General features: G+C 50.9%; 1 protein-coding gene across 1 annotated transcript in view; it reads left to right on the top strand.

Moving 5' to 3' along the window:
• The first annotated feature begins 6,980 nt into the window (after nt 1–6,980).
• Nucleotides 6,981–26,115, top strand: part of EHD3 (EH domain containing 3) — a 29,415-nt gene continuing 10,280 nt past the window's right edge. The window contains exons 1-3 of the mRNA XM_060117459.1: nt 6,981–7,757; nt 17,403–17,579; nt 21,389–21,486. Coding sequence (XP_059973442.1) covers nt 7,531–7,757; nt 17,403–17,579; nt 21,389–21,486 — 502 coding nt within the window. The 5' untranslated portion in view covers nt 6,981–7,530. The remainder of the gene's footprint in view (nt 7,758–17,402; nt 17,580–21,388; nt 21,487–26,115) is intronic.

Consider the following 26,115-nt stretch of genomic DNA (forward strand, 5'->3'; position numbering starts at 1 on the left):
GAGACAGGCAAGATTTACCATCTAGGAAAGATGCTCAAGACTTGTCCTTGTTCCAGGGTCCCTCTGGATTCCTGTGCTTTTGTCATTTCACTGCTTTGTTACTTTTATTACCCAAGGGGGGTTGTTTAGTGGGATGGTGCAATCAAGGTACTGCCTACAGGGACAGATTGATATGTCTGGGCTTGGGACCAAGAACTTGCTTCTGGTTTTGCTTTCATCAGGAAGCTCAGAGCCACACAAGCTGCTCACTTCTGATGAGCACTGGGTGAGCTCACCTCCCCCCGACATGATCGCTGCTGCACCAGCCACCTGCCCCTTCTCCTCCTATCTACTGCCTCAAGGGTTAAATTATTTTTCAGAATTCAGGAGATTTTGGAAAGCTGCCTCATACCTTTTGTGGATTGATGGGAAAGGAGGTAGGATCATAGATAGCTCCACAGAGGATGCCTGTGTGGGCAAAGCTTTTGACCTCTCTGCGTGAGTGTTCCTCTCGTGGAAACATTCCTATCTTCACTTTCAGCACTGCTGTGAGGACCAGATGCTACAAGGGCAATGCCCACCCTCTAGGAACACAAGAGCTATGAAAGCAGAGACTGATAATGAAGGTGATGATGGAAGGTTTTCTAATTATAGCTCACATCTTGTAAGTTACAAATGTCTTGCCTTTGGGAGATGAGGTTCTCAGAGAGAAAACTGAGCTGTAGGGGCTCAAGAAGCAGACATTTTAATAAAACCAGACATCCACCACTGCCTCCCATGGTGTGGGCTTTCTTCCTTGTGATGTTGGACTTTTCCGGTGAGCTCATCCCTGGTAACCTAGGAATGAGATTCTCTTTCTGCCCATGAGAGCTGCTGTGTATAACAGATGCACGTCCCAGCAATTACGTATCAATAGGTGAGGCGGTAACGATATGAACAGGGCAGGCTGTTCAGGGACAACTGGACAACTGGACTCAGCCTGTTACTTCATCTCCTTTTCTGTTTATAAATTTCCCGAGTACAATTTCCTAATCTCCTTATTTTTATTCCAGACTTCCCTTTTTTGTATGCATTCAGTTTTCATTCATTCAAGGGGAAAGTACAGTAGTTCAAGTAGGAAGAACAGTAGTTCACTTTCCCCTTGAATGAATGAAAACTGAATGAACAAAAGTGAACTTACATGCCATATGTATGTGTGTGTATATATATATACATACACACATATAAATACATATATGTAATTATGTCTATAGATAGATAGATATTTGTATAGAGATTATAAAATGGTATTAGGTCCTTAACCTACACTGTGTCAATTTATCCCCACGACAGCATTGTGCAGTGTCATTCTTAGACTGGGTTTCACAGATGAGAATATTGCCATAAGAAGAGGTTAAATAGCTTAGTCTAATTCTCAACAAGAGGAATTGGCTGAGCTGATGCATTTTCCCCTTCAGTGGAGCTCAACAAAATGAGTAAACTATGGTATACCCATCTGGGAGGGGCCAGGCTGGGAGGGGCCCAAGCTCTAGGGTTGTGGACACCTGGGCCGCCACTTGAACCGTCCTCCTGACTCCTCTAACCTCCCCAGGTTAGGGCCAGGGCACAAGCTTTTTTTTATTCCAGGTTGCCACTGCAGTTTTCACCTTCTTCTCCCTCTACTTCTGGCCAGACTTTGGTGGTCTTGGTAAGAAAGGGAAGAAAAAGATGGAAAAAGCCCGATTTCATAGTGTCACCCTCAAGGGCCTATAGCGAAGGCCACACATTCCACTACTAGCAGTTGTGTTTCTTGGAGCCCATGAGCCACCCTCAGTTAAGATATAAATGAACCGAAAAAAGTTACTCACTGACCAATGATATGCTAGCTTATTAAATACGTCCAGAACACAGGGCAGTGCCCACATAGTGAATAACAATAACAGTGATTATTATACTAAGAGCTAACAGTGTATACTGAGCACTGTCAACGGACCAGGCAGTCACTGAGCAATCAACATGCATTGTCTCCATTCATTCTCAAAAAACTCTCACTCACAATGGAGCTGAGGCTGGGAGAGTGAAGTCACTTTCCTGAGGTCGCTAAGGATGTGCAGGCCCAGGGACCCTATGTACTGCAGGTTGTCTGCCTGGGAACCTCAGGGTAACAGACTATAGGAGCCACGTGGTGGGCCTAGGAGAAGCACCTGGTAGGAGAGAGGCCCCTAGCAGCCAGCGGGGGCTGAAAGCGAATGCCGCTGACAGAATGTTGAGTAGGAAAAAAATTAAGTTCCAGGGGACTACGTGCAGCAGGATATGCTTTTTACGAAGTTCCAGAGCACGAAACCTCAACAATATGCTATTATTAATGATAACATTAATTTAAAAACCAAGGGAATAAATTCCAGGTAGTGGCTAGCTCTGGGGATGGCAGGGCACAGGATAAGGGAGGGACACAGAGATACATGCAAATTATTGCTAATTTTTCCAGTTCTTGGATTGGCTGATGGGTTCACCACGGGTTCATTGTATTATTTAAAAGTGTGTTCAATAAAAAAAGAAAACAGTGTAACAAAAAACCCAGGTATAAGGAGTTTGTCTTGAACCACAATTATGAAAAAAAAATCTACTTTTGTGTATCTAAGGACCAGATATTTTTTATAAAGGATAGGGAGAATAATAAATAAACAGCCAAGTACTCATATTCAAGGTTAAGAAATAAAGCACTGCAAATATATAGTTGAAGCCACCTGTGTCCCCATGCCCAATTTCACTTCTGTCCTTAGTCCCCAGAGGACATTGTTTTCCAGATTGTTTTCTATTTCCTTACTTTTTAAAAACTTCTGAGCATCATGAACAACAGGGAGCGTTTTTTGCATAATTTAAAACTTTAGAGAAGTGGTATTTATTATGCTTTGCATCACAGCCTACCTCGGGCTTTATTTACCCAGCACTGTGTTTTGGCATCAGATCCAGTGTCCTCATTTTCACGTTTGTATAGTACTATTTTATTATATGAAATTAATTTTGGTATATGAACATGGCACAATTGATCCACTTTCTTGGTGAAGAAAATTTCACTGTTTATAATATTTTGCTGTTACAAACAATGCTGCCCTCAACATACTTATCTCCCCATGCACCTGCACGTGGGCAAGAGTCTCTCTAGATAACAAGTAGGCATGGGATTGCACGGTAGATGGAGGCCACACACACCTTGAGCTTTGCCAGGTAATGCCAAATTGTTTCCTAAGGCGTTTATGACAATCTACACGTCCACCAGTGACGAGTGAGAGTTCCCATTGCACCACATTCTCACCACCACTTGTTATCAACCGATGTTTTTCTTTTTGGCCATTTTGGTGGGTGTGAAGTTCTATCTAATTGTGGTCTGGTATTTCTCTAACTACTGATGAGGTTCGACATTTTTTCTTGTGTTTATAGGGTAGAAGTCATGTAGCCTCTTTTGGAAAAGGAATCTGTCTTCTGCTAATATATTTTTTTCTGTTGGAATGTTTGTCTTTTTCTTACAGATGTGCAGGCATTAATTATATATTTTGGACGCTCTTTGGTTGGTTTTATGTATTGCAAATATCTTTTCACTATCTTTTGTATCTTCAGTTGAATAACAGTGACTTAGGTTTACTATTGCCAAATGTATTTCATTTGCCATTTGTTCTTTTGGTGTCTTACTGAAGGAATTCTTCCTGACCTTGTTGTAATATATATATGCATTCTCTGTTACAACTTCTGTATATATCAGGTTTCCACATGTCCTGACTAATTTACTGGGTCACTGTTCCCTTGATCTATCTCTATGCTAAAACCTCACCACCTTAACCACTGCAACTTGATAATGACTTCTACTATGGCAAGTTCCCTTCATCTAGTTGTTGCTCTTGCTGTTGATATTGTCTTCTTTTTTTCTCCTCCTTCTCCCTTTCTCCTCCTCCTTTCTTTTTTTTTTTTTTTTTTTTTTTGCGGTACGCGGGCCTCTCACTGTTGTGGCCTCTCCCGTTGCGGAGCACAGGCTCCGGACGCGCAGGCTCAGTGGTCATGGCTCACGGGCCCAGCCGCTCCACGTCATGTGGGATCTTCCCAGACCGGGACATGAACCCGTGTCCCCTGCATCAGCAGGCAGACTCTCAACCACTGCGCCACCAGGGAAGCCCTCCTCCTCCTTCTAATCCTCCTGTGCCTTCCTCTCTTTTTCTTTCTTCTTCTGGGATACCTTAGCTACTCTTGGACTATTTATTGTTTTACGTACATTTTAGAATCGACATGTTAATTTCCATGGAAAACCCCATTCAGATTTTAAGTTAAATTCTATCTATTATTGAATCTGGCAATTACGCTATAAAGAACTCACATCTTTGTGACATGAAATCTTTCCATAACTGAACATGGTATGTCTCCCCCACTTATTTAGAACTTCTTTAATGTCTTTCCATTAAGTTGTATTACTTTTCATCTAAAGGTCTGTACATCTTTTGTCAGATTTATCCCTATGTTTTTATTTTTTGTAAATAATTTATTTTTTAAAAAATTCTCTCTTGTAACTCGTTATTGTTAGTATATAGACATGCTGCATCATTACTTGGTTCCTTTTTTTAAAGGATAGATTTCCCAACTCTTCACGACTGAGAGCTGGAGTTAGATGTGTCAACATGCGCTCGATAAGTTAGATATTCGGGGCTGACATTTAGTTGTACACAATACCATGACTGTACTAATTACTAAAATATTGAAATATTTCCACAAAGGAACCCCTGACTTCCCCACCAGCACCCTAGCCATCCTGGCCTCTCCCCGTCAACAGACCCAGACCTTCCCAACTTCCAGACACTACTAATGAGGTTTAACATCTTTCCTTATATTTTTAGGACATGTTTGTAGCCTCTTTTATAAAAGGAATTTTTGCATCTTTTGCTAATGTTTTTCTATTGGAATTTTTTTCTTATTAACATACAGGCATTAATTATATTTTTTGGATGCTCTTTTGTGGGTTTTATTATTGTAATATCCTTCACCGTCTTTTGTTTCTCTACAAAAAAGGGCCTTAGGCCCTGCTTCACTGAGAAGACAGATGTCTGCTCTGATTGCTCCATTCCCATGGCCATGTGAGTTGTTAAATATTTTGAAAGTTGCCTCTTATGCTCATATGCCAGTGCTAACTTAACACCAAGGGTGAGATATTAATCTGAGTGGTTTCTCAACCAGGGGTGCAGAGCTCAGAAAGAGGTGATCAGCTCTGGGGTTCAAATAGGGAGTCAGGAGATCTGAGCTGTAGCCAAGGAGATTGGAGCCAGCACCCACCTCTGACAATCTCCACTCGAAACCCTGCAGCTCACCATGCTCCTCCCCTTGGAGTTCCCATGGGCACCTCGACCACATGTTTCAGACTTTCAATGCTAAGTCTGCTCTCTTCCCGACTCCCCTAATTGGTGGAACAGTGTCTCCAACCATCTTGTCCCCTACAGTAGAAAATTCAGAATTATCCTAGACTCCATCTTACCCTTATTATTGTTTACCAAGATTTGTCAATTCTATGCCATTAAAAAATAAAAAAATCTCTTGAATATGACTTTTTCCCAGCCCGATTACCCCAACTCCTACATTTTTGAATAGTTTCCTAATCAGTCTCTTGGCCTCCAGCCTCTTTTGCTTCTCCAGCCCCTCCCCTGCACTTCTACCAGCATTAGCAGTCCCACCTGGCCCATTAGCCTATTCTGTTTCCTCGTCTGTGGAGGGGAGTATATGGGAGCCATCTGCCTTGGCAGGACAGAGTATTTTGTCACTGATCCTGATGAGAATGGTGCGAATATAAAGCAGATTGACTTTGAGTTGGTTTTATTATTGTGTTTAAATTCCCTATAGACAAATACACCCCTTTTTGCCTACACCTGGCCAGCTGTCATCCGCTTCTCCTTGGCATGACACTGGAGACATGATCTGCCTCATAGAGCTGCTGCGAAGGTTAAATGAAACAATACTCACTGGGAACTTAGCCCAGGCCCCTGCACACGGTGAGTGCTCAGTCAATGTTAACAGTTATTTTCAATAACATTATTATTGGTTCCTTATCGCCTCCATGATTCCTGTTTCTGCAGAGCCTTCTGTGCCTGGCCTCAGTCACTCCCTTCCACCCTCCTGAACCCAGTACTCTAGGTAGCAAACTGTTTTCTCTGCCTTCACCACACCAAGTTTTTCCATGTTCCCCAGCCTTTGCAAGTGCCCTTTACTCAGCTTGGAATGTCCTCCTTCTTCTCTGTAGATTCGTCATTGAAGATCCAGCTCACAGTCATGCTTCCTGTGACACCTTCCTCATATTATCCAGGCAAAAAGGATGCCTCCTCCCGCTGTGCACCCAGGGCCCTCTGTTCCTATCTCCTCTTTAAGGCCGGCCTGGGCTGAGCTCCTGGAAGGGAGAGACTGTATGTGCTCATCTTGGTGATCAAGTTTGTAACCGCAGTCACCATCATTGTGCCATAATACCGGTTCAATACTTGTGGAGGTTTTGCTTGTTTTGTTTGGTTTTAATGGACGGAATGAACAAATGAATGAATGAATGAATGAATGAAAATGGTTTTGACTTCATCCTAGACCTAGCAGAAAGTTTGGGTAGTGACAGTTTTGGTCATTCGGGGCAAGCTGATATTGGGCTCTTCTTTCCATGCCCCAAGAAAAATATTCCCAAGTAATAGAGAACCTGTCATCCTAAGGAATTAAACTCAGCAACTAAAGGAAAGACTGTATCAAAGAGCAGGGAGAGCGTGAAGCAGGTCAACTCTGTCTTCGCAGCTGTCCCTGAGAGGGCGCTGTTCCCAAATCAAACCTCCAGTGGCCGGGAATGAAATACCAGACCGTTCCCACCGGGCTCAGCATCCCTCCCTTTCCAGGCAGCAAGCGATCGCGGGTCCCTAGTGGGGCGACTGCCCATAAACATGGCGGCGCCCTGCTCAGCTTCTCCCTGCCGCAGGGCCACGCCAGCCTTGCCAGTACTCGGGGACTTCCTCCGAGAGCCGGCTTCCTGCACGGCTGGCATTAAAACAGGCGCCTGGGGCTGCGGGCTGCGGCTGCAGATGCTGAGCTGTCCGCTGGCTGGGCAGCGCCCCCTCCTCCCCTGAGCCTCCCAGGCGAGCGGGAGCAGAGCCAAAGCAGCCCTAAACTGCACCCGAGCCAAAGCGGGAGAGAGCTGGGGGAGACCGGGGATCCCGGCATCTGACATTTTAATTGCAGGTTTGACTTTTTTCCCAAGATCGCAGCCCTCCCGCCCAGCCCAGATATCTTATCTCCCTCCGGCCTTGGTTGCTGGATGAAGCCGGGCCTGGGCTTTGGTCCCAGGAACAGGGGAAGAGAGCGTTCGCGGCCCCGCGCAGTCGGCCCAGGGACCCCGGAGCCCTGCGCCCCGGCCATGGTGTGGCTGAGCCCCGCGCTCCGGTGAGGCGGCGGCGCAGCTGGGAGCCCGGCGGACCCGCCCTGCAGGACGACTTCCCCAAGGAACGGGGATCGCCGGACTCCGCGCCCTCCTGCTGGGACTGCGCACCGGGCCCGAGAGGGCGAGCGGTGGCCGCGATGTTCAGCTGGCTGCGTTCCGATGACCGCCGCAAGAAGGACCCCGAGGTCTTCCAGACGGTGAGCGAGGGTCTCAAGAAACTCTACAGGACCAAGCTGCTGCCCCTGGAAGAGCACTACCGCTTCCACGAGTTTCACTCCCCCGCCCTGGAGGATGCTGATTTCGACAACAAGCCCATGGTCCTGCTGGTGGGCCAGTACTCCACCGGGAAGACCACCTTCATCAGGTGAGCCGGCCAGGGCCCCCGCAGCCCACCCAGCCGCCCAGCGCTTAGGCCCTCCGCTCACTCCCGATGTCTCCTCCTGCGTGGAGACAAGTGGGAAGTCTTCATTTGAAGGTTCTGAAGAAATCCTTGTATGCGGGTATCCAAAGCTTACCCCACAATTTCATTGGATGGTCCCCTGCGCTATCCTACCTAGTGCCTCTCCATTGCACTTAGCCCTTGGCTTTGGTGGTCAGTTTGAAGTGTTAAAATTCAGAGCCATCCCTATTCTTCCCATTTTATGGATGGTGAAACTGAAACCCAGGAAGCCCAAGTGAGAAAGCTCCTGGTTGCAAGAGTACCTTAGGCTGATGGTGTTATATTACCCCCTCTCCTTGTAGGGACATACCCTTGATGGGCAGGACCATTTCCTTTGACTTCTAAAGGCTTCAGCCACTCATATGAGGTCTTTACAGTTGCAGCTGAGGAGGTGGGCTTGGGAGCCTGTGGCCCTCTGTCTGGTAGTTCTACTTGTCCTTCTTTTATCCATTTCCTTCACTGAGCAGAGCTCCTACAGATATCTCTTGGAGACTGGCGACCAGCAGTGTCCAAAAGCAGAATGCTTTTTTCTTTTCCGTTGATCTTAATGGCTTCATAATCATATGAAAGTCTTTTGGAGGTGGAAGGGATATTGGCCGTGGTCTCATCCAGCCCCTTGACTTGGCAGGTGAGGTAACTGAAGCATAGAGAGGTTACATACATTGTTCAAAGCCATATAACAGTGTGGGAGGCTGACCTGGGATGCAGGTCCTGGATGCATGGGAGGAGATGGTTGGCTAAATGCCTGTAACTCTGAGGGTGAGTCATCCATCCCCTTGAATTACAGAATCCCTGGGCTGGAGGGATCCTCAGGAAGTCAGCTTGTCCGCCCTGCATTCAGAGAGGTCCATATATTGTCCACTGGAGTGATAAGGACCTTTCCTATCTTTAGAAGACAGGCTTCTCTCCAGTCCTCAGTCCACACAGCCTTCAAGGCCAGGCCATCTTCCTTGGCCTCATTCACAGCCCTGCAAGCTGTTGAGGGTGCTCGAGGCTCTGTGTTGAGAGTCAGGCTCGTACAGAGCGATGGTGTGTTCTGTGTCCACCGCCCCCAGAGTCAGTGGGGCTCATCTCCTGTGGAAGGTGTCAAAGCAGGGGTGCTCTTGTTTCCATTCATTGACCAAGCACCTGCAACATGCAAAACACTGTGCTTTGTTTGGCGAGGAAAGCAGAAGAGTTCACAGTCTGGTTCCTGATTTTCTAGATTCAAAATTTCTCTAGCTCAAAGCTTTTAACATAAGCCTTTTGGAAGCAGGGCATGTACCATACTAACATGTCATGTCTGAATGGAACACCAAATGAGTTTTTCCTTGTGGGGTGGACAGCCTTGGACTCAGCAGCTTTGAGAGGCTGAGTGATTTCTGAAGTTGGGTACCCAGGGGGAATGTTGGCTTTTGGATATCTCATATTGTTAGAACTACAAGGGCCCTTAATGATGAAGCTAATTCTTTGCTTCTTAACTTTTCAAAAGGTCTGTACCTCCTTTGAAAATCTGATGAAATATGTGGACCCATCTTTAGAAAAATGCACTTACATCCCAAATTTACATATAATTTGGGGGGTTCAAGGGCTGCCTTGGCCCTTAGGGCAAGAACCCCTGATCTAATCCATCTCCCTTATTTTGTTAAACACCCATTGCTGCCAAAGGCACTTCAGAGCTACCTGGGTTCTGTTCACGGTTTCCTTTGTAACACGCATACTCCACCTGGCCCGGTTTATGCCCCATGGGAAGCACAGGCCTTTTACAGGTGGCTCCTGCCCTTGCACAGCCTTCTGCAGCCCTCTGGACACACCTTGGTTATAATTCTTAGTACATTATTTAGAGCTTCTCCTTCCTGTAGCCCAGCACTTACCACTGTGCCTTAGCTCCCTGGGGCCTTGCCTGGGGTCTCAGCTACAGGAGCTCCCAGTAGAGGTTTGCAGGATGGAAGGGGAGATGGGGAGAAGCTAGCGTCCCTGAGGGCAGGATCCTGGAGCAGCAGACGTGCCTCTTGTCTGAGACACTGTCCTGGCTTTGCCTGAGTCATGCTCGCTGTTGACTGGGTCTAAGAAAGTGGCAGAACCAAGTTGCCATAGATTACTCCTTATCTGAGGGAGACAGGAAGGCCAGGAGAGGCAGATCCCTCCACTCTCTTATCCCCCGAGTACAAGAGTTCTCCCTCCGCACTCATGTCAGTAACTGAATTTAGCTCGTGCACCAGAGGCTGTCTCCCCTTGAGGGAGGGACTACCAGTGGGGGAGGAGGGGCTGCAGCACAGGGAAGCCCTCCAAAACCAAATTACAGATTTTCCCTTCTTCTCATTAAATCCACTGAATAGCTATTTTTTTAAATTGGGAAATGCAGAGAAGAATACATTTGAGGAAGAAGAAAAAAATGCCCCATCATCCCACGACTCGGGAAACCATTTTAAATATTTTAGAGATATATATATATATAGATAGATAGATAGATAGATAGATAGATAGATAGATATCTTTCCACCAGTATTTTTAGCTATTTTATAACACAGTTGAGATCGTGCCATAATGTAATTTTGTATGTGGATTTATTTCACTCATAGCATGAGCATTTCCCGGGTAAATTTTAAAAAATCTTTGTAAGCATTATTTTTAAGAGCCACATGATATTTCACTGCATGTATATGCAGTTATTCATTTAACCAAACTACTTCTTTTGAATGTTTGAAGTTGCTTCTAATTTTATTTTTTGCTATTGTAGAATCACTCTGAATATCTCTGTGCATAATATTTTTCCACATATTAGACTGTTTTCTCAGAGATTCCCAGAAGTGAAATCACTAGGCCAAAGGTTGTACAGAGTTCTGGGGTTGTTTTTTTGTTTCGTTTTGTCTTGTTTTAACATTTTCTTACTTTTTAATCTTGGTATTAAGAGTCATATTTTTGCGTTGCTTCCCAAGAGGGTAGGCTGGTACAACACCCCTCCCCCAAAGCAAAGGAAGTTCCCCTTGGGGTAGCTAAATGCTCCTGGGTGCAGAGTACAGCCTGCCTTCGCTGCTACGCCCTCTCCCATCCCTGCTTCTTGCCTTGAACATAGCGATTCAGGTCTGTGTTCCGGCCTGAACCTGTGAGGGACCTTTCCCTGGGAAGCAGACTTGCCTCTTCATTCCCCGCCCTTGGCCTTTTGCCACCTGAGTGTCCATCCACTTTCAGTTATATGTACTTGCCTCAGGGTCCACTTCTTGTCTCAGGAAGAACATACAGAAAAGGACATTCTTCTAACAGCTAATTAATGTGCTATGACCTCTGCCTGAAATAACTTCCCTGGCCTAAGGCCCGGCAACCCAGGGTAATAAACAATAAATTGGCCTGGTGGATGCTTCCTTCAACACAGGCTGCCTCTTCCAAGTACAGTAGCTCTGTGTCCTTCTGGCCTGACAGCCTTCCCTCCCTCCTCTGCTGTTTTTCTCCCTTCACTCTTCCTCCTTCTGGCCTGAAGCCTCAAGTCCCTCCTCTCTCTCACCGTTTGGCCCCCTGGTCATGGAGGTGAATAACTGGCTGCCCCAGGGACTGGAAGGCCCAGTGTCCCCAGTGTCTCAGGGGCCGCAAGGGAGGCCTCTCTGGACGGCGGCGGCACTGGAGTAGAGAACCTGGAGCACTGGGTATGGGGCCCAGGGCTGCTGGAGCTAAGCTGCCTGGCTGTCCACAGGGAGATCTGAGCTGGTCTTGAGGATCACCTGTGGCTCTTCTATAGCGTGACCCGGACTCTAAACTATGAATGAGCACATGGTGGAGTGGGCCAGTCGGGGGGGCTGCTCAGCCAGCCCTTTCGACCTCCCCCACTTTTTCAGGGGGCTCTCTGCATCCTTCCCCCAAGGTGACGCAGCACTTGCCTGTGGTTGCACCCTCTCCCATCATCTCCCTGGCATCTCTGCTGCCCAGGCCTCATGGCAGCATCATCACCCAGGAAAGATGATTCTCTGGAAAGCTGAAGGGCTAGAGAAGGGGCCATCCTTCCATTCCAGGTAGACCCACTGACCTCTGCCAGGCCCATCCTGCCAGCCACAGCCCCTGCACGTCCTCACTCCTGTCCCCGCTCCGAGGTCCATGGATGTCCTTTTCCTGCCAGGGCTCTGACCTGCTGTTCCTTAAGTGGGAGTAGGTGGAAATCCACCTGCCTCTTACAAGGCTTGAGTGTTACTCAAGGGAGCGGAGGGCCTAGGGCAGAGGCACTGGGTCCACCTGCCTGAGGTCCAGCTTAAGATCTGCCTTGAGAGTCAGCTGTGGAGGTCATTGGGAGAAGGACCTCTGGGGAAGGGCTCCATGCCACTCCCAGTGACAGCAGAACGCAGCCACGGAAAGCACACGGGCGGCTCAGCAGAGCCCAGGCTCCCCCTATTCCCAGCCAAGAGACCATGTTTGGAAGGTCTAACCTTTCTGAATCTCAGTGTCCTTGCCTCTAACACGCGAATAGTGACACCTCATAGGGTCACTCAGGCCAGCCTGTCGCAGGGGTGGGCAGATGAGGCAAGGCTAGTGGGAGGCTTGACAGTCTGGCCACTGGTCTCCTTTGTGCTGGGGTCACTTTGATCCCTGGTGGAGGCTGCTGCACCCTAGGGGCAGTGGTGACTGCTCCGTGGAGCACAGAGCTGACTCAGACCTCAACTCAGCCATTGAGTCCCCCATCTCCTACCTCACTTTGTGTCCGTGGAGTGACTTACGGTGTCCCCGGAACCCCGAGAGGCTGACAGGACAAGCATTATTGTCTTGACCCCATTTTAAAGCTGAAGTACACAAGGCTTAGAGAGATCAAAGATACAGATATATATGGGAATTCCCTGGCGGTCCAGCGGTTAGGACTCCTCGCTTCCACTGCAGGGGGCACAGGTTCGATCACCGGTCAGGGAACTAAGATCCCACATGCCACATGGTGCGGCCAAAAACAAAAACAGAAACAAAACAAAACAAGATACAGATATATAACACGAGTACCTATAACACAGGCAGAAAGTGATACGTGCCTTCTGTGTCTACCTGAAGATATGCAAATTAAGAGCTATGTGGATTTTCACAGAGGCAGCGAGGGCCCTGGATTTGGAGTCCAGGTAGAAATGTGCTGAGTTCTTACAGGCAGTGATGAGATGTTTGTTTTCTCTAATTACTGTCTCTGCCAATGTGGGCGCATGTCTGGTGTAGCCTTTGCTTTTCCCAAACTCATGTATGTCATCTCAAAACCTTCACTCTAACCCTCTGAGCTAGTTAGAAACCCAGGATTAGCCCTGCTCTATAAACTGGGGAAACTGAGGCAGTGGGCTCTTGAGGGACTTGTCCAAGGTCATATCTGTGATGAAGCAGACACCCACCAAGGCGCATTCCCTAACTGAGCCAAGGCAGAGGGTCCAGCCAGCCCAAGGCCTCTGGTGGCACTTCCTGTGGCCCCGGGCCCTCTGTTCCTCGCCCTGGATGCTGCCCCAGCAGTGGGGAGGTTTGGTCCCACTATGGCAGAGATGGGTACCCTGGAGACTGGGTTAAGATTCTTGGCTCCACGCCTTACCCTGGGTGCTTAGGTCACCAGTAATGCAAGCCACATGCTTAGACTGCCAGCCAAGCAGGACATCAAAAGATGAGGGAGATGTTAGGAAAGAGTTGGCTTAAGAGAAATATGAACAAAAGTGGGCCTCATGGGTAAAATCTGAATTGCATTGGGCTTCCCTATACACATTTTATGGTTTAGTATTTATTTTACATTGGATAGCAAGGAAGGGGGACCCCAAACTTTTCAGCTCTTTGGGCCTCTAAATATTTGTATTTGGCCCTGAACTCGGGCAGCCACCATCTCAACTTGCTCACCTGCAAAACTGAAATAATTCAGCCATCCCACAGTGCTTCTAGGACTGAGTAAATGGAATAATTCAGGGAAAGGTCGCAGAACAGCACCTGCCTTACAGCAGGTGCTCAGCCTGTCAGCCCCTCCTTATTCTCTTGCTTCCCCATCTCAGCTGCTCCTACCCAGGCTTGAATTAACTTTTCTTTTTTTACACTGCCTTGGGAATGCTTTTGCCTGGTAACAGAGGCCATCTGTATCACTCCCCATAGAGAAGCAGCCATGATATTCGTCAATAGGTTTTCCTTTCTGGACACAGTGGTGGCTTTGTTAAGGGGGCACTTGGGGCTGCAGGCCATACCCAAATGTCCCTGAGAATTTACCCAGCCCTGGGTTCTCTGCTTGGCCTGACTGCATCCCTGGACTTGCTCTTGGCTTCACTGGACTCTGTATTTCTCCAGACTCATGTGTGGTCGGCAAACCTGGGGTCATGTGGGTTTAGCCGAGGAGGCAGGACAGCAGTTCCAGCCACCGGGCCCTGGCTGGGCCGCAGCTCCAGAACATCCCAGGAAGTGGCCCCCACCATGCTGGGGCGCATCACCCTTTGCCTGCCAGCACAGTGCATCTCAGGGATGAAATCTGAGACGCCTGGGTCAGGAAGGTACTTCCCCACTGCTGCTTGGCTCTGTTCAGGCTGGGTATTTTCAAGGGTGCCTCAGACTGTTTGCTTCCACCCCTGTCTATTTCAGCTGTCCCTGAAGCCTTTGATGATATCCACCACCCTCCCTCTGCCTCAGAATTCGCCCATGCCACACCCCCTGCTTGGGGCTTCTCACCCAAGCACCCACTGGGACAGGTGCTCCCTGCACATGGGCAAGCATGGATGGGGTTTCCAGATCACGGTGTTGATTCTCATGAAACTGCTTCAAGTCCCAAGAATATCCTTTTAGAGCCAGTGGGCCTGGGGCCTGCTTGGGTCACCTGATAGCAACAGCTTTCGCTGCCACTTCCCACCCACTGAGGCCAAGTGTGAACCCCAAGGGCAGATGTTTATGGAGATGAGTAGTTCCTGGGTTTGTGGGCCCTGAAGCCTAACCTTTCCCCCAGGGCCTGGCCCTGGCCAGCCTCCTGCCAAACCAGATTCTTTTGTGGCCTTCTTGTCCCACTCCTCCTTCTAGTCCCAAGGGGGTGCTCAGCCCTTTTGCATTTCCTGGTCAAGGAGATACCTCAGGCAGGAAGGGAGACAGCGAATGTAGCGGTTAGGAGCGTGAGTGTAAGATTCAAATCCTAGCTCTGCTATTTACTGACTGCATAACCTGCAGCAAATAGTTTAACCTTCATCTTCTCTTCTGTAAAATAGGATGATGATCTAGGTTCTAGGTACTGGTTTATGTGCTTAAGGTTTGTAACTTATTTAACCCTCAGAACACCCGATGAGGTGGGTTTACCCACGAGGCCCATTTGATGATCAGGGTCATAGTGCTCACATCAGTAGAAACGTGACATGAAACGAGACAATTCATGGAAAATTCTAGAACGGTACCTGGCACATCACAGGTGCTTCATAAATCAGAACAATGATCTCCCATGTTACAGAGGAAAGTGCTGAGGTTTGCAGAGGTCGAGAACCTTCTGAAGGTTAGAGAAACCAGGTCTGCCGGCCCCAGGCCCTGAGGTTCCCTGTCTCTCACCCAAAACCCTGAAGAAGGAGCGCCTGAGAAAGCATGAAGCGTCGTCCAAGTGCAGCTGTGGTGATTTATCCTCCTCACAATCCAGCTTTCAAAATGGTCCTCTGATGGGAGGAAATCCTGTCTTCACACCCAGAATGTGGGGCTGGGATCCTGGAGGGAGATGGGGGGCTTCCCAAGGCAACCTAAAGCCCCTGGTGCAGGCGGGGTGGCCCTGGGCAGCGGCCCCTCCGCAGCAGCTCCCCTGCCAGCTCCTTGGGGAGGGAGCCCGTGGCAACCCGACTTGAACTGCCCTGGAAGCACGGAGGCAACTAACAGCTCAGGACACAGGGAGGTGTCGATGAGCCGGAAGAAACCCCAGCCAGTGCCCCTGGCTGCCACTCGCTGGGCAGAGCAGACCCACCTTGGGGTGGCACAGGGTGGGCAGAGAGCATTTCCTCGGGGTAGAAGACAGTTGAAGAGCAAAGGATTTGGTGTTAGATTGATAAGGGTTTGGATTCCAGCGCCATCACGTTAAAGAGTTAATAGTGAGCTAATAGGACGGCTGTACTGAGGAAACCCTTCGAAGCCTGAGTTTCCTCAGTACAGCCATCCCTTGGTAGTATCCGCGGGACCTTGGTTCGAGGACCCCACCTCCCATGCAGATGCTCAAGTCCCTTATGTAAAATGGCACGGTACGGCCGGCCCTCCGGATCCGCGGGTTCCACATTCTTGGATTCAACCACGGGTCCTCCGCGGTTGGCTGTATCCTCAGATGTGGAACCCACGGATACGCAGAGCCCTGCTGTACCTACCTGTAGGGGTGTGGTGAAGCCAGAAAGAGATACGTTCTCGAAGTGATGAGCGCAATGTATGGCATGGACATGCTATTGAGTGTCAGTGGTGTTATCAGCATGATGACAGGGTCTAGAGCAGGTTGTCAACCCCGGCTGCACATCAGAATCAACTGGGGAGTTCCTAAAAAGGACCGGTCGCCAGGACCCTGCCCTGAGCCAGCGGGTCACAACCTCTGGGCTGGGCCCCGGCACCGGCAGCTGGAGCTCCACGGTTGCTCCATGGGCAGCCAGCTGAGGACCGCTGGCCCTGGAGGTCCCAGGCTCTCTCCCCAGCCAGCAGCCTCTGACTTGCCATCTCTTCTCCTGAGGGCTCCTTGACTTTTCCCTCTGAGCGTGAACATTGGCCCACAAGGTTTAGGGGGAGGGTTTTGGCACATGGTGAGGGCTCACCCTAGGGTCTGTGTTTGTTGGGCAACACACCCCTTAGCTCCTTGTCCATCATGGCCCCTGGGACTCTTCTCTGGCCAGTCCCAACCCAGGGCAGTTCTGGACTCCTCCGCCCGCAGTCCAGCCTTAAGCTGTGTGGGCTCAAAGCTGTTCGGGCTCAAAGCTGTTCTGAGCTCCGTCCAAAGGGCCTGGCTGTCTTTCCAGCCTGTTCTCTTCATTCTGTGGCTCACCGTGTGTTCTAAAGGGAGCTGTGGAGAAGGGCAGTGGCCTTGGGCTGTCACTACCCAGGCCTGGAGCAAAGAGAGGCACCTGTCCCCTGGGGTCACAGCCTGGCACCTGTGCTAGAGGGTGGGACCAAAAGTCTAGGGTGGGACGGACATCCACTTGTCACAGTGTTCGTCACACAGTTTGTATTATGTACGAGTTATTTTTACATTAAATGACTGACTAAGCAGATAAATAAATAAGGACCTATGGATGGCCAGCAGAGCCTATGGGTGATCTAATTCTAACCAAGCCTGTGTGCAGGGACTTCGGCAGACGCCCTACAGCTGTGAAATCTACAATATTCTGTGTAGGAATCCGTTTCAAGCCATGCTTTATTTCTGAGCCCAAACCTTGCTCTTCCCCGCGCCCCCTGCCCCACAGCCCCGGCACTGCTTCATGGAGGGAAAAAGATAAGGACCGAGCAGGACAGATTTGTTACTTTAAGTTCAACTGAAATCCCACCTCCTCCCAAAGGTCTCTCCCTGCTGTGAAATCTCCTTGCTCTGGATCGGCCCCTCTGCCGTGCCTCACACCGTCTGCCTTGTGGTAGGCGTGCGGTGTGGATCTGTGAATAGAATCCCTGCATCATGACTGTGCTCCCTTCTGCCAGGTACCTGCTGGAACAGGATTTCCCAGGCATGAGGATTGGGCCCGAGCCGACCACGGACTCCTTCATTGCGGTGATGCAGGGAGAGATGGAGGGCATCATCCCCGGGAATGCCCTGGTGGTGGATCCTAAGAAACCTTTCAGGAAACTGAACGCCTTTGGCAATGCCTTCTTGAACAGGTGAGTGCAGAGGGAACACACACAGGCCTTGGGAGCTCTCTTTTCTTCTTGGAGTATGAGAGGTGAAAGGGGGGTCAGGGTCTTGGGAAACTCTGTACCTTTCCCAGACCTGGAATCTCTCTTGATTGTCCCCTTCTTGCTGGGAATGAAACCACCATTGATTAGGGATGCAGGACCTGCCAACACTGAGCTGATTTCTCCCGATCAAGTTGGGGGAAGGGTTCAGCTAGTTAAATCACATTTCTCTAATGTGTACCTCCCTCCAGTAAAAGCAGAGAGGGCTACTCTGTGTAGTTCCCAGCTTTTGCCTAAACTACGGAAGGGCTTTGCATCCAACTGGAAGGAGGCAAAGGAAGGTTCCTCCCTGTTCCTAGATATTGTTTTTACTTGGTGGCAGGAACCCTGGACGTAAGGTAGAAGCCCTGGCTTTGAGCACTGACCCTCCTACTAAACTCACTCTGTGACCTTGGACAAGTCACCTCCCCTGGGACAAATCAGCCTGCAGACACCAGGGCCATTGGGTCCATTTGAGTGGAGGAAGCTCTAGAGACTGCTTGGCAAGCTGACCCAGGCCTTTCCACTATTCTGTTTAACTAGAATGAAGGCTGATCCCCTGATCACGCTTGTTATGTAGATCCACACCACAATTTTGCATCTGTATTGCATTAAAAATTTTTTTAACTACTTTCTCTAACTGAAGGCATTTAGAGTAAAGGTAAAGACTATGGGCTTTGGCTTCAGACCGACTTGGGTTCAAATCCTATCAAAGAGCACCACGATCTTAGACAGGTTACCTGACTGGTCTGTGTCTCACTTTTCTCATCTGTAAAATAGGATAATAGTAATGTCCTCCTCCAAGGCAAGAGGACTTGGCGGAAAAGTTGGCATTTGAACCAGATGTTCAATCATGAGTGAAATCACACTGAAAGGGTTTAAAAAAAAAGGACATTCCAGGCAGAGAAAACTGAAAATATATATATACACACAAACACATACACACAGAGGACTGAAAGAATGTGGCTTAATGCAGGAACACTACAACATACATAGATAGCACTGCATACGTAGATGGCACCGTAAGGTTCGCGCTTCTCTACAGGAGCGCGCCACAGCTGGGTGACAGGTGTGTAGATTAACTGTTGGCCGGGGATCTCTCAGGCACATCCATTGCAGGGATAACAGGATTGGGGCAGGGCTGGGGTGGGAGAGGGCCCTCTGTGTGCCACCAGCCCCCCTGCAGCTGCACACACACAGGGAGGCTACACCCCGGACGCCTGCTGCCCTGTGATCCCATTTCGCGGCCCTTGACATCTCCCCTCCCCTTCTCTGTGGGTGCTCCAAGCCTTCTCCAGACACCCCAGGCTCCTCTCTCGGCAGATGACCTTGCCTCCTATTCTAGAGAAGATGGAAGCCCGTATCCACGGATTCCCTGTAGTTGGTTTGTTTTAAACTGTCCCTAAAGGGAGTTCGTTTGCATCAGTCCCATCCCCCCCCACCCCGCCCCTACCGTCCACGCAGTCTGCAAAGAGCTGAGTCCTCTCTTTTCCCCTCAGGTCTGCACCCCTGCGCCCCTGACCCGTGCATCCGGCCATCTGCCCAGGGACAGCTCTGCCAGTTACTCTTTCTGACAGCTCCCCCCCTCCCTTAGCTCCTTCTCCAACTGGAACTATCTATCTCCTCTTGCAAGCCCTGCAGCAGGCCCTACTAGCCCTTACCCCCTCGCTCTCCTGTTGCAGCCAAGTTTCAGGGCTTCACCTCCTCACTTCTTCCTGCCCCCCAACCTGTGGAACGTGGCTTCACCCCGTCACAGCTGCCCGTGTGAAGGTCATCTGCGACCTCTCAGTGACAAGCGGTGAGCACTTCCCGTCCTCACCTTACCCCATCTCTCTTGGGTATTGGTTTCTCTCAACCGCCAGCCCCTCTCGGCTCCTTGGCCCTCCTCCTGCCTCCCTAGCAGACCCTGGTCCCCTTGGTCTCTGGCTCCTGTGACCTGGTGTCATCCTCAGCCCCCTGCCCTTCTCACTCCGTGCACCCAGCCTGGGTGATACCTCAACCGCAGCCCTGGCCCCAAACACCAGCCCCATGTACACCACCTTCTGGTCACCTAGTGACAGCAGCCCCGCTCAAGGTGGCTTCAGCAAAACGTGGAATGTATTGAGGAATACTGGGGTGTGCCCTAGAACCTAAGGACCAGAATGTGGCTGGGCCCCAGGCACAATGAAAACCATGGGCTTCGGTAGGGCGAGGGCTGTGCCATGGACTTTTCTGCCCCCGCTATCTAGCGCAGTGCCAGAAACACAGCACATGCTTCATAAATATTTGTTGAACTGGACATGCTGGCAACCATCATATCAGACTGTGTCACTCTTGTGCTTAAAATGTTCCAGTGGATTTTTACCGCCCTCAGTATAAAATCCACGTCTCTTAAGGTGGCTTTCAAGGCCCTTGTGATCTGGGCCCTGCCTCCCTGTCTTGGCCACATCTCTAGGGGCTCCAGCCTTCTGGTTCTCGCCCAGTGATGAGCGCTCTCCTGGAATGGTGCCTGCACGCACAAACACACACACACACACTCCCTCACCCCCTCTTTTTCTCTCCCCGCCCCTCATTTCTGGGCTGCATTTACACCTGCTTCTATAAGTTTCCTAGGGCTGCCGGAATAAATGACCGCGAACTGCATGGCTTTAAAATAACTACTGACTCATAGTTTGGATGCCAGGAGTTCAAAATCAAGGTGTTGGCAAGGCCATGCTCCTCCAAAGCCTGTAGAGGAGGATCTCTCCTTGCTTCTTCCAGCTTCTGGTTACTCCAGGCATTTTGCTTGTGGCAGCATAATTCCAATAATTCCAATCTCCCCTCTGTGCATGTCTGTATCTTCACATAGCTACACACACACACGCGCACACACACATGTACATTGGCTTCCTGCCCACACCCCTGTCCACCTGGCAAATGCTGGTCATCTTTTGAGGTCTCAGTTCAGGTTCTGCGTCCTCTGAGAAGCTTCCCCGACCCTCTTTCCCGTGCATCCCTAGCCTCCTCCCCTAACCTGTATCTCTGCAGCCACCTCACTGGGTAGCAGAGGCTCCCTTCCCTGTCTGTTCTTGGAGACTATGGGACCGTGAACTGTACCTGTGATGGTCAGACACCTTGCTGGCTTCCACCGAAAATGGCATTTAAGAGAGAAGGCTTGAAGTCAGAAGGATCTAGCTTAGGTTTACCAATTTGTATTTGGAGACTTTGGGATGTGATACTGGGAATATTTCCTAGAATAAGTCTTGACTGCTATTCTACTAGCAATGTTTGGTATTTGCACAGCCTTTTAGAAGCCCAGATAAACATTCCGGGGTGGTGTGTCCCACCCTTCGAGGCCAGCTGCAGTGCCGCCTCCTCCAGGAAGGCTTCCTTCCACCTTGGATCTCCGGAGCCTTTCACTTGACCTCCCTTGGGGGCGCTGCTCCCATCGCACCCATATCGTGGTTGTCCTTATGCATGCCTCTGCTCTTCCACCAGACTGTGCTCCTGGGGGGCAGGGATCGAGGGCTGGACATCCTGGTGTCCCCGACACCAGGGGCTCACAAACGTAGGCCCACAGCTGCCTTAGGACCACCCCGGGAGCTTCCTCGAAGTACAGATCCTGGGCCCACTACTGGGGCTGAGTCTAGCTTGGGGCTGGGAGTCTGCACTGGAAGGCGGCCGGGCTTCAGAACCTCTGCCCAGGGCAGGAGAGGTTGGCATGGGGCTGAAACGAGGGTGCCTGAGAGGCAAGGACAGGACGGCGGCTCACCACGGGTCTCCTCCCACCCCTGCAGGTTCGTGTGCGCGCAGCTGCCCAACCCCGTGCTGGAGAGCATCAGCGTCATCGACACGCCGGGCATCCTCTCCGGGGAGAAGCAGAGGATCAGCCGAGGTAAGTGAGGCAGCTGGTAGGGTTGGCTCTGGCTCTGTGCTGTGTTCTTTCCGGTACGTTCTCTGGCTTCCATACCAGGGGAGAGGCTCCTGGGGCCTTGCTGTCTCTTGATGGGCCACTGCCGCCTCGTGTGCTGTGTGGGGTCATCCTAGGCAAGGGTCAGCAGATGGGTTTGGGTCCACTGCAGCTCAGGAGACAGCTGGCCTCGGTCTTCTCGTCTGTGAAATGGAGACACCAGTGTCTTCATCATGCACCTCACTGGGTTTCTTCATGGGCCAGACCCTGGCTTGCTTCTGAAGTTCCTGCTGTCCCTGCCCCAGGAGCTTGCAGCTCTGCAGGGGAGACAAGTGCCTGCAGAGGACTCCAGCTAACAGCGTGAGGATGGCAGTGTGCTCTGGGGCGTGAGAGTCGGGAGCTGGGTATGTGAAAGCCCTTGAAAACTGCTCATTCCAGACAGATGTGGGTAATTGTTCACTGAGGGAGGTTGCCGGCATGCGGGTCGGGAGATGGAACTCAGGAGCCAGACCACCGGCGTCCTGAGCCTGCCTCTAACACTTCCTGGCAGGGTGACGGGTTTCTTTCCTTCAGCTGGCTCATCTGTAGAGTAGGGGACATAACTCTATCTACCTTCTAGGGTCGTTTGAGGATTAAAAGAAATAATACAGGTAAAAAGCCTCCTACCTGGCACATAGCAAGTCCCCAGTAAACATGAGGTGCTATAGATCATCATCATCATCATCATCACTGGTTTTTTCCTAGCTCTAAAATACTAGATGGATACTGTAAAAATCTTGAGACTACAGTTCCCAGCTCCCCTCCCCCAGCCTCTCGTGCCACACCACGCTGTGTGCCCCAGGTAGCCCCCAACCCTTTCTGTGCTGCATGCCGTATTGCTGGGAAGAAAAGCTGATGAAGCTACAGCCACCCCAGTCCTGGAGCTGGGAGCTGGGCAGGAGCCAGACCGGCACTCAGAGGGCAGCTTCCGGGAAGGGAAGGCTTTGGGCTGGCAAGAGCTCTCTGAGCAGCAGCCGGGACTCTGCCCTTAACTGACCTTAGGTGACTGTCTGCCTTCCTCCTGCACGTGCCTGGGGGGAGGGGCATGTATGGTGGTGCAAGGGCGAGGGGGGCATAGAACCCACGGCCCTGTGGGGAGGCGCATCTCCTTCTGGCCCACCTGCCCTTTGTAAGCACCCGGGCACCCTGTTCAGGGCCCCGTGGTCGTGGTGGGGAGGGTGCAGCGTGGGTGGCTCTCTGTCTTGTTTCTATTTGTTTCCCTAGATACTCCCTCTCTCCTGACCAGTCTCTACCCGCATGCCGTAAGTCTTCCTCCAAGTTCATCCTGAGCTTAGGCCTAAAGGGGATTTACTGTTTCACACAGACAGCCTGTATCTCCTCGAGGAAGGCTTGGAGAGCAGCCAAAATTCTCCACCTGAACTACCTGGGGGGTGGGGGGGTGGCTACACAAGGCTAGTGCAGCCTGACAGGTGAATCCAGAGAGGATTCCAGCCTTCAGGGATTCCAAGGGCACTGGACTGGGAGTTTAGAGCATTGGGTTTTAGAATCTGTGGGTCTCCAGGTCACATTTTTCCCCTGAGCCTTAATGTCCCCGTGCATAACAAGGGGTAATGATACCCATCACATGACCTCGTGAGGTCCACAGGTGGTAATGGAGACACAGACATCAGCTCTGGGTCTGGATCCCAGTGAGCTCCCTTCTTTCCTCTTTATCTGCCATCCAGGGTCACCCTGTTAAACAACCCCAGGGTAATCTACATGAATGGCCTTCCTTGCAGTTGTGCAGTGCACAGCCTGTGCAGCTGTACGTGGCAGCCCTGCTCCTAGGGAGTCCTGCCTTCCTCAGCTTCTGTTCCATTCCATTCTTTTCCTATCCCTCTACCTTTTCTCCTGGCTTTATCTCTGGACCTCAGTGGCTGCTCTACAGCAAACTGGGGGCTTGTTCTTCTTGCCCACCCTTCCTATTGCCTCCCACCCCATACCGACTACCACCAGGTCTCACCCCACCTCTGGGAGAAGTGCTAGCCCTGTGTGTATCTATGCAGACCAGTTTGTTCTCTGCCCTCCTGATTCTAGACTATAAATGCAGTTGCTGGCAAAAGTAGCCTGTGATAAAAACAAGAGCTGAGAGCTGGGCTGCCAGTCCTGCATCGTCAGCCTGGGGCAGTGCTGACCCCAGCACTCCACAGAGACCAGGAAAGTTGGGTGGGGGGCAGGGATCAGACACCCTCAGATATCAGGGGCACCCCAAATGAGAAAAGTTTCCAGTATGAAGACCCCCTTCTCATCTTTCACAATCAGCTGTAGAACTCAGTAGTTCAGTTTATACCTATACACATATGCACCCCCCATCTACACACATCACACCTCCCTCCACACCCCGCTCCACATACACGCACACAACTGTGTGCACAGAACCAAACACACTTCACGTGGCTTCTCGCCCAGGGCTCTCAGAACTCTGGGTTTGGCCGCAGCACAGATTTGGTGTTTCTTGCTTTCCTCCAGCCCAGGGCCGGGCAGGGCCCCGTGGATAGTCCATGGACAGCCCTGCAGGAGGGCACCCGACTGAGGGGCGTATTAAGCCTGAAATCCAGCCCATGTTCCACTCACTGAGCCTGATGCCAGGGCATCGTTATCAAATCCACACAGAGCCACCTCTGGGCCGAGGCCTGATGTGCCACATTCTGGAGAGCCAGCTGCTCCCAAGGGGCTCTCCTGGCCTCAGGCTTCACGGGAAGGAGCACTCAGGCCCCAGGCCACAGCTGGACAAAGTGTGGCCCCTCTGCCCGGACCTGGGGGGCTGTGTGTCTTGTGGGGAGAGCAGAAGCAAGGGACGTCCAGGACCCTGACCCCGGGAAGTCCCAGGCCCACACTTGTCTCTGGATGTAGATGCATTGGAGTGGGCGGGAGAGGGGCAGGGAGGCAGTTCCTGGAAGTGACAGGATGCAGCCCAGGACTCATTACTGGGAAGATGCAAGGGTGCAGCAGAGGTGGGAGGGCTCCGGAAGCCTGAGTGTCCTCACACTTGCAAACCACATTTCCTGTCTGTTTCTCAGCTAGAAATCCCCACAGGCCCCACCCTAGAAAAGCAACCCCATGGCACGTGGCACACATCACTCCCAGCAGACCCCCTCCTGTACAGGTGAACTCAGGAGGGCCAGAGCAGGAAAAAACTTGCCCAGGTCACAAAACTGGGATGGGAATTCTGGTCTCCTGCTTCCCCGTCCGGTGGCTTTTCAGCACGTTATCATGGCCTGCCTGCCCAGGAAGAACTCAAAGAAGACCAATGAGGGCAAACTCTCATGTACAACTTTCCCCTGGGGGACCCCGGAGGGTCTGGGCTGGTCCTCACAGCCTCCCATCCCTAGCATCCTCACTTAGGGGCCTCTGGGGCCCCAGACCGCATGCTGTACCTACACGGCTCTGGGGGCATCACACGCGGGGACAGAGCAGCAGGGTCCCAACTCCCTTTAAAAGGGTGCACTGACAACTTGTGGCCATCTGGGAGACCTGGGATGAGTCTGTTGGGCTGCTTTTCAAGGTTACTTCTGGGAGGCAAGTAGTGTGGCCTTTGTCCTCTGAACTCTTCCCACATTTTGCAAATTGATGCCTTCTAATTTCTCTTTTGCTAAAATGTCTTTATATCTTGAAAGCTTTTGGGGGGCAGGATGGGACCTTTTAAGTACCCACCACAAGTAAGTGGCTGGTTGGAGGGCTCAGCCCCCGGAGCTACAGCCTTGCAGGGCTCTGAGCCGAGAAGGGAATGCAGATGGAAGTAAGGATCTGGGTTCTAGACCCGAGTTTGCCCCCACCTGGCTGTGTGAGCTTGGGTGAGCCCCTTAACCTCTCTGTTCCCTCTCCCTTCCCTGTGTGTGCCTATTTACCTCCTGGCACATGGAGCTTTGTGAAGATCAAATGAGATCGTGTGGCTGAAAATACAAAGAAATGTGCTGCCTTGTCAGCACCCTTGCACTGCCTTTCTTTGTTTTTAATAAGCTTTTTTTTTTCTTTTTTTTTTTTTTTTGGCTATGTTGGGTCTTCGTTGCTGCGTGCGGGCTTTCTCTAGTTGCAGCGAGCAGTGGCTACTCTTTGTTGCAGCGCGCTGGGTTCTCTTGTTGCAGAGCACGGGCTCTAGGTGCACGGGCTGCAGTAGTTGTGGCATGCAAGCTCAGTAGTTGTGGCTTGCGGGCTCTAGAGCACAGGCTCAGTAGTTGTGGCGCATGGGCTTAGTTGCTCCGCAGCATGTGGGATCTTCCCAGACCAGGGCTTGAACCCATGTCCCCTGCATTGGCAGGTAGATTCTTAACCACTGCGCCACCAGGGAAGCCCCTGCACTGCCTTGCAGGCTGTGAAGGAAGCTGGTTGATGACTAAGGAGTTGCCACACTTATTGTGTTTGTCTCATTGATATCCTCTTGCCTGGCATTACTTAGAAATGCTTTCCTTCCATTCCACTGGAGCCTGGGGTCAGTGGGGAGAGCCCCAGCTCCCTGCAGGCTGCCCAGTCTCTGCTCCAGGTGCCTGCACACCAGACCTTCCAGAGGCGGCAGACTTGCTACCCGCAATTCCAGGACAGCCAGCTTCACCATCAGTCTCCTGGAGCCTGAATCTC

This window comes from Mesoplodon densirostris, chromosome 14 (genome assembly GCF_025265405.1).
Source record: "Mesoplodon densirostris isolate mMesDen1 chromosome 14, mMesDen1 primary haplotype, whole genome shotgun sequence".
Classification (NCBI taxonomy): domain Eukaryota; kingdom Metazoa; phylum Chordata; class Mammalia; order Artiodactyla; family Ziphiidae; genus Mesoplodon; species Mesoplodon densirostris.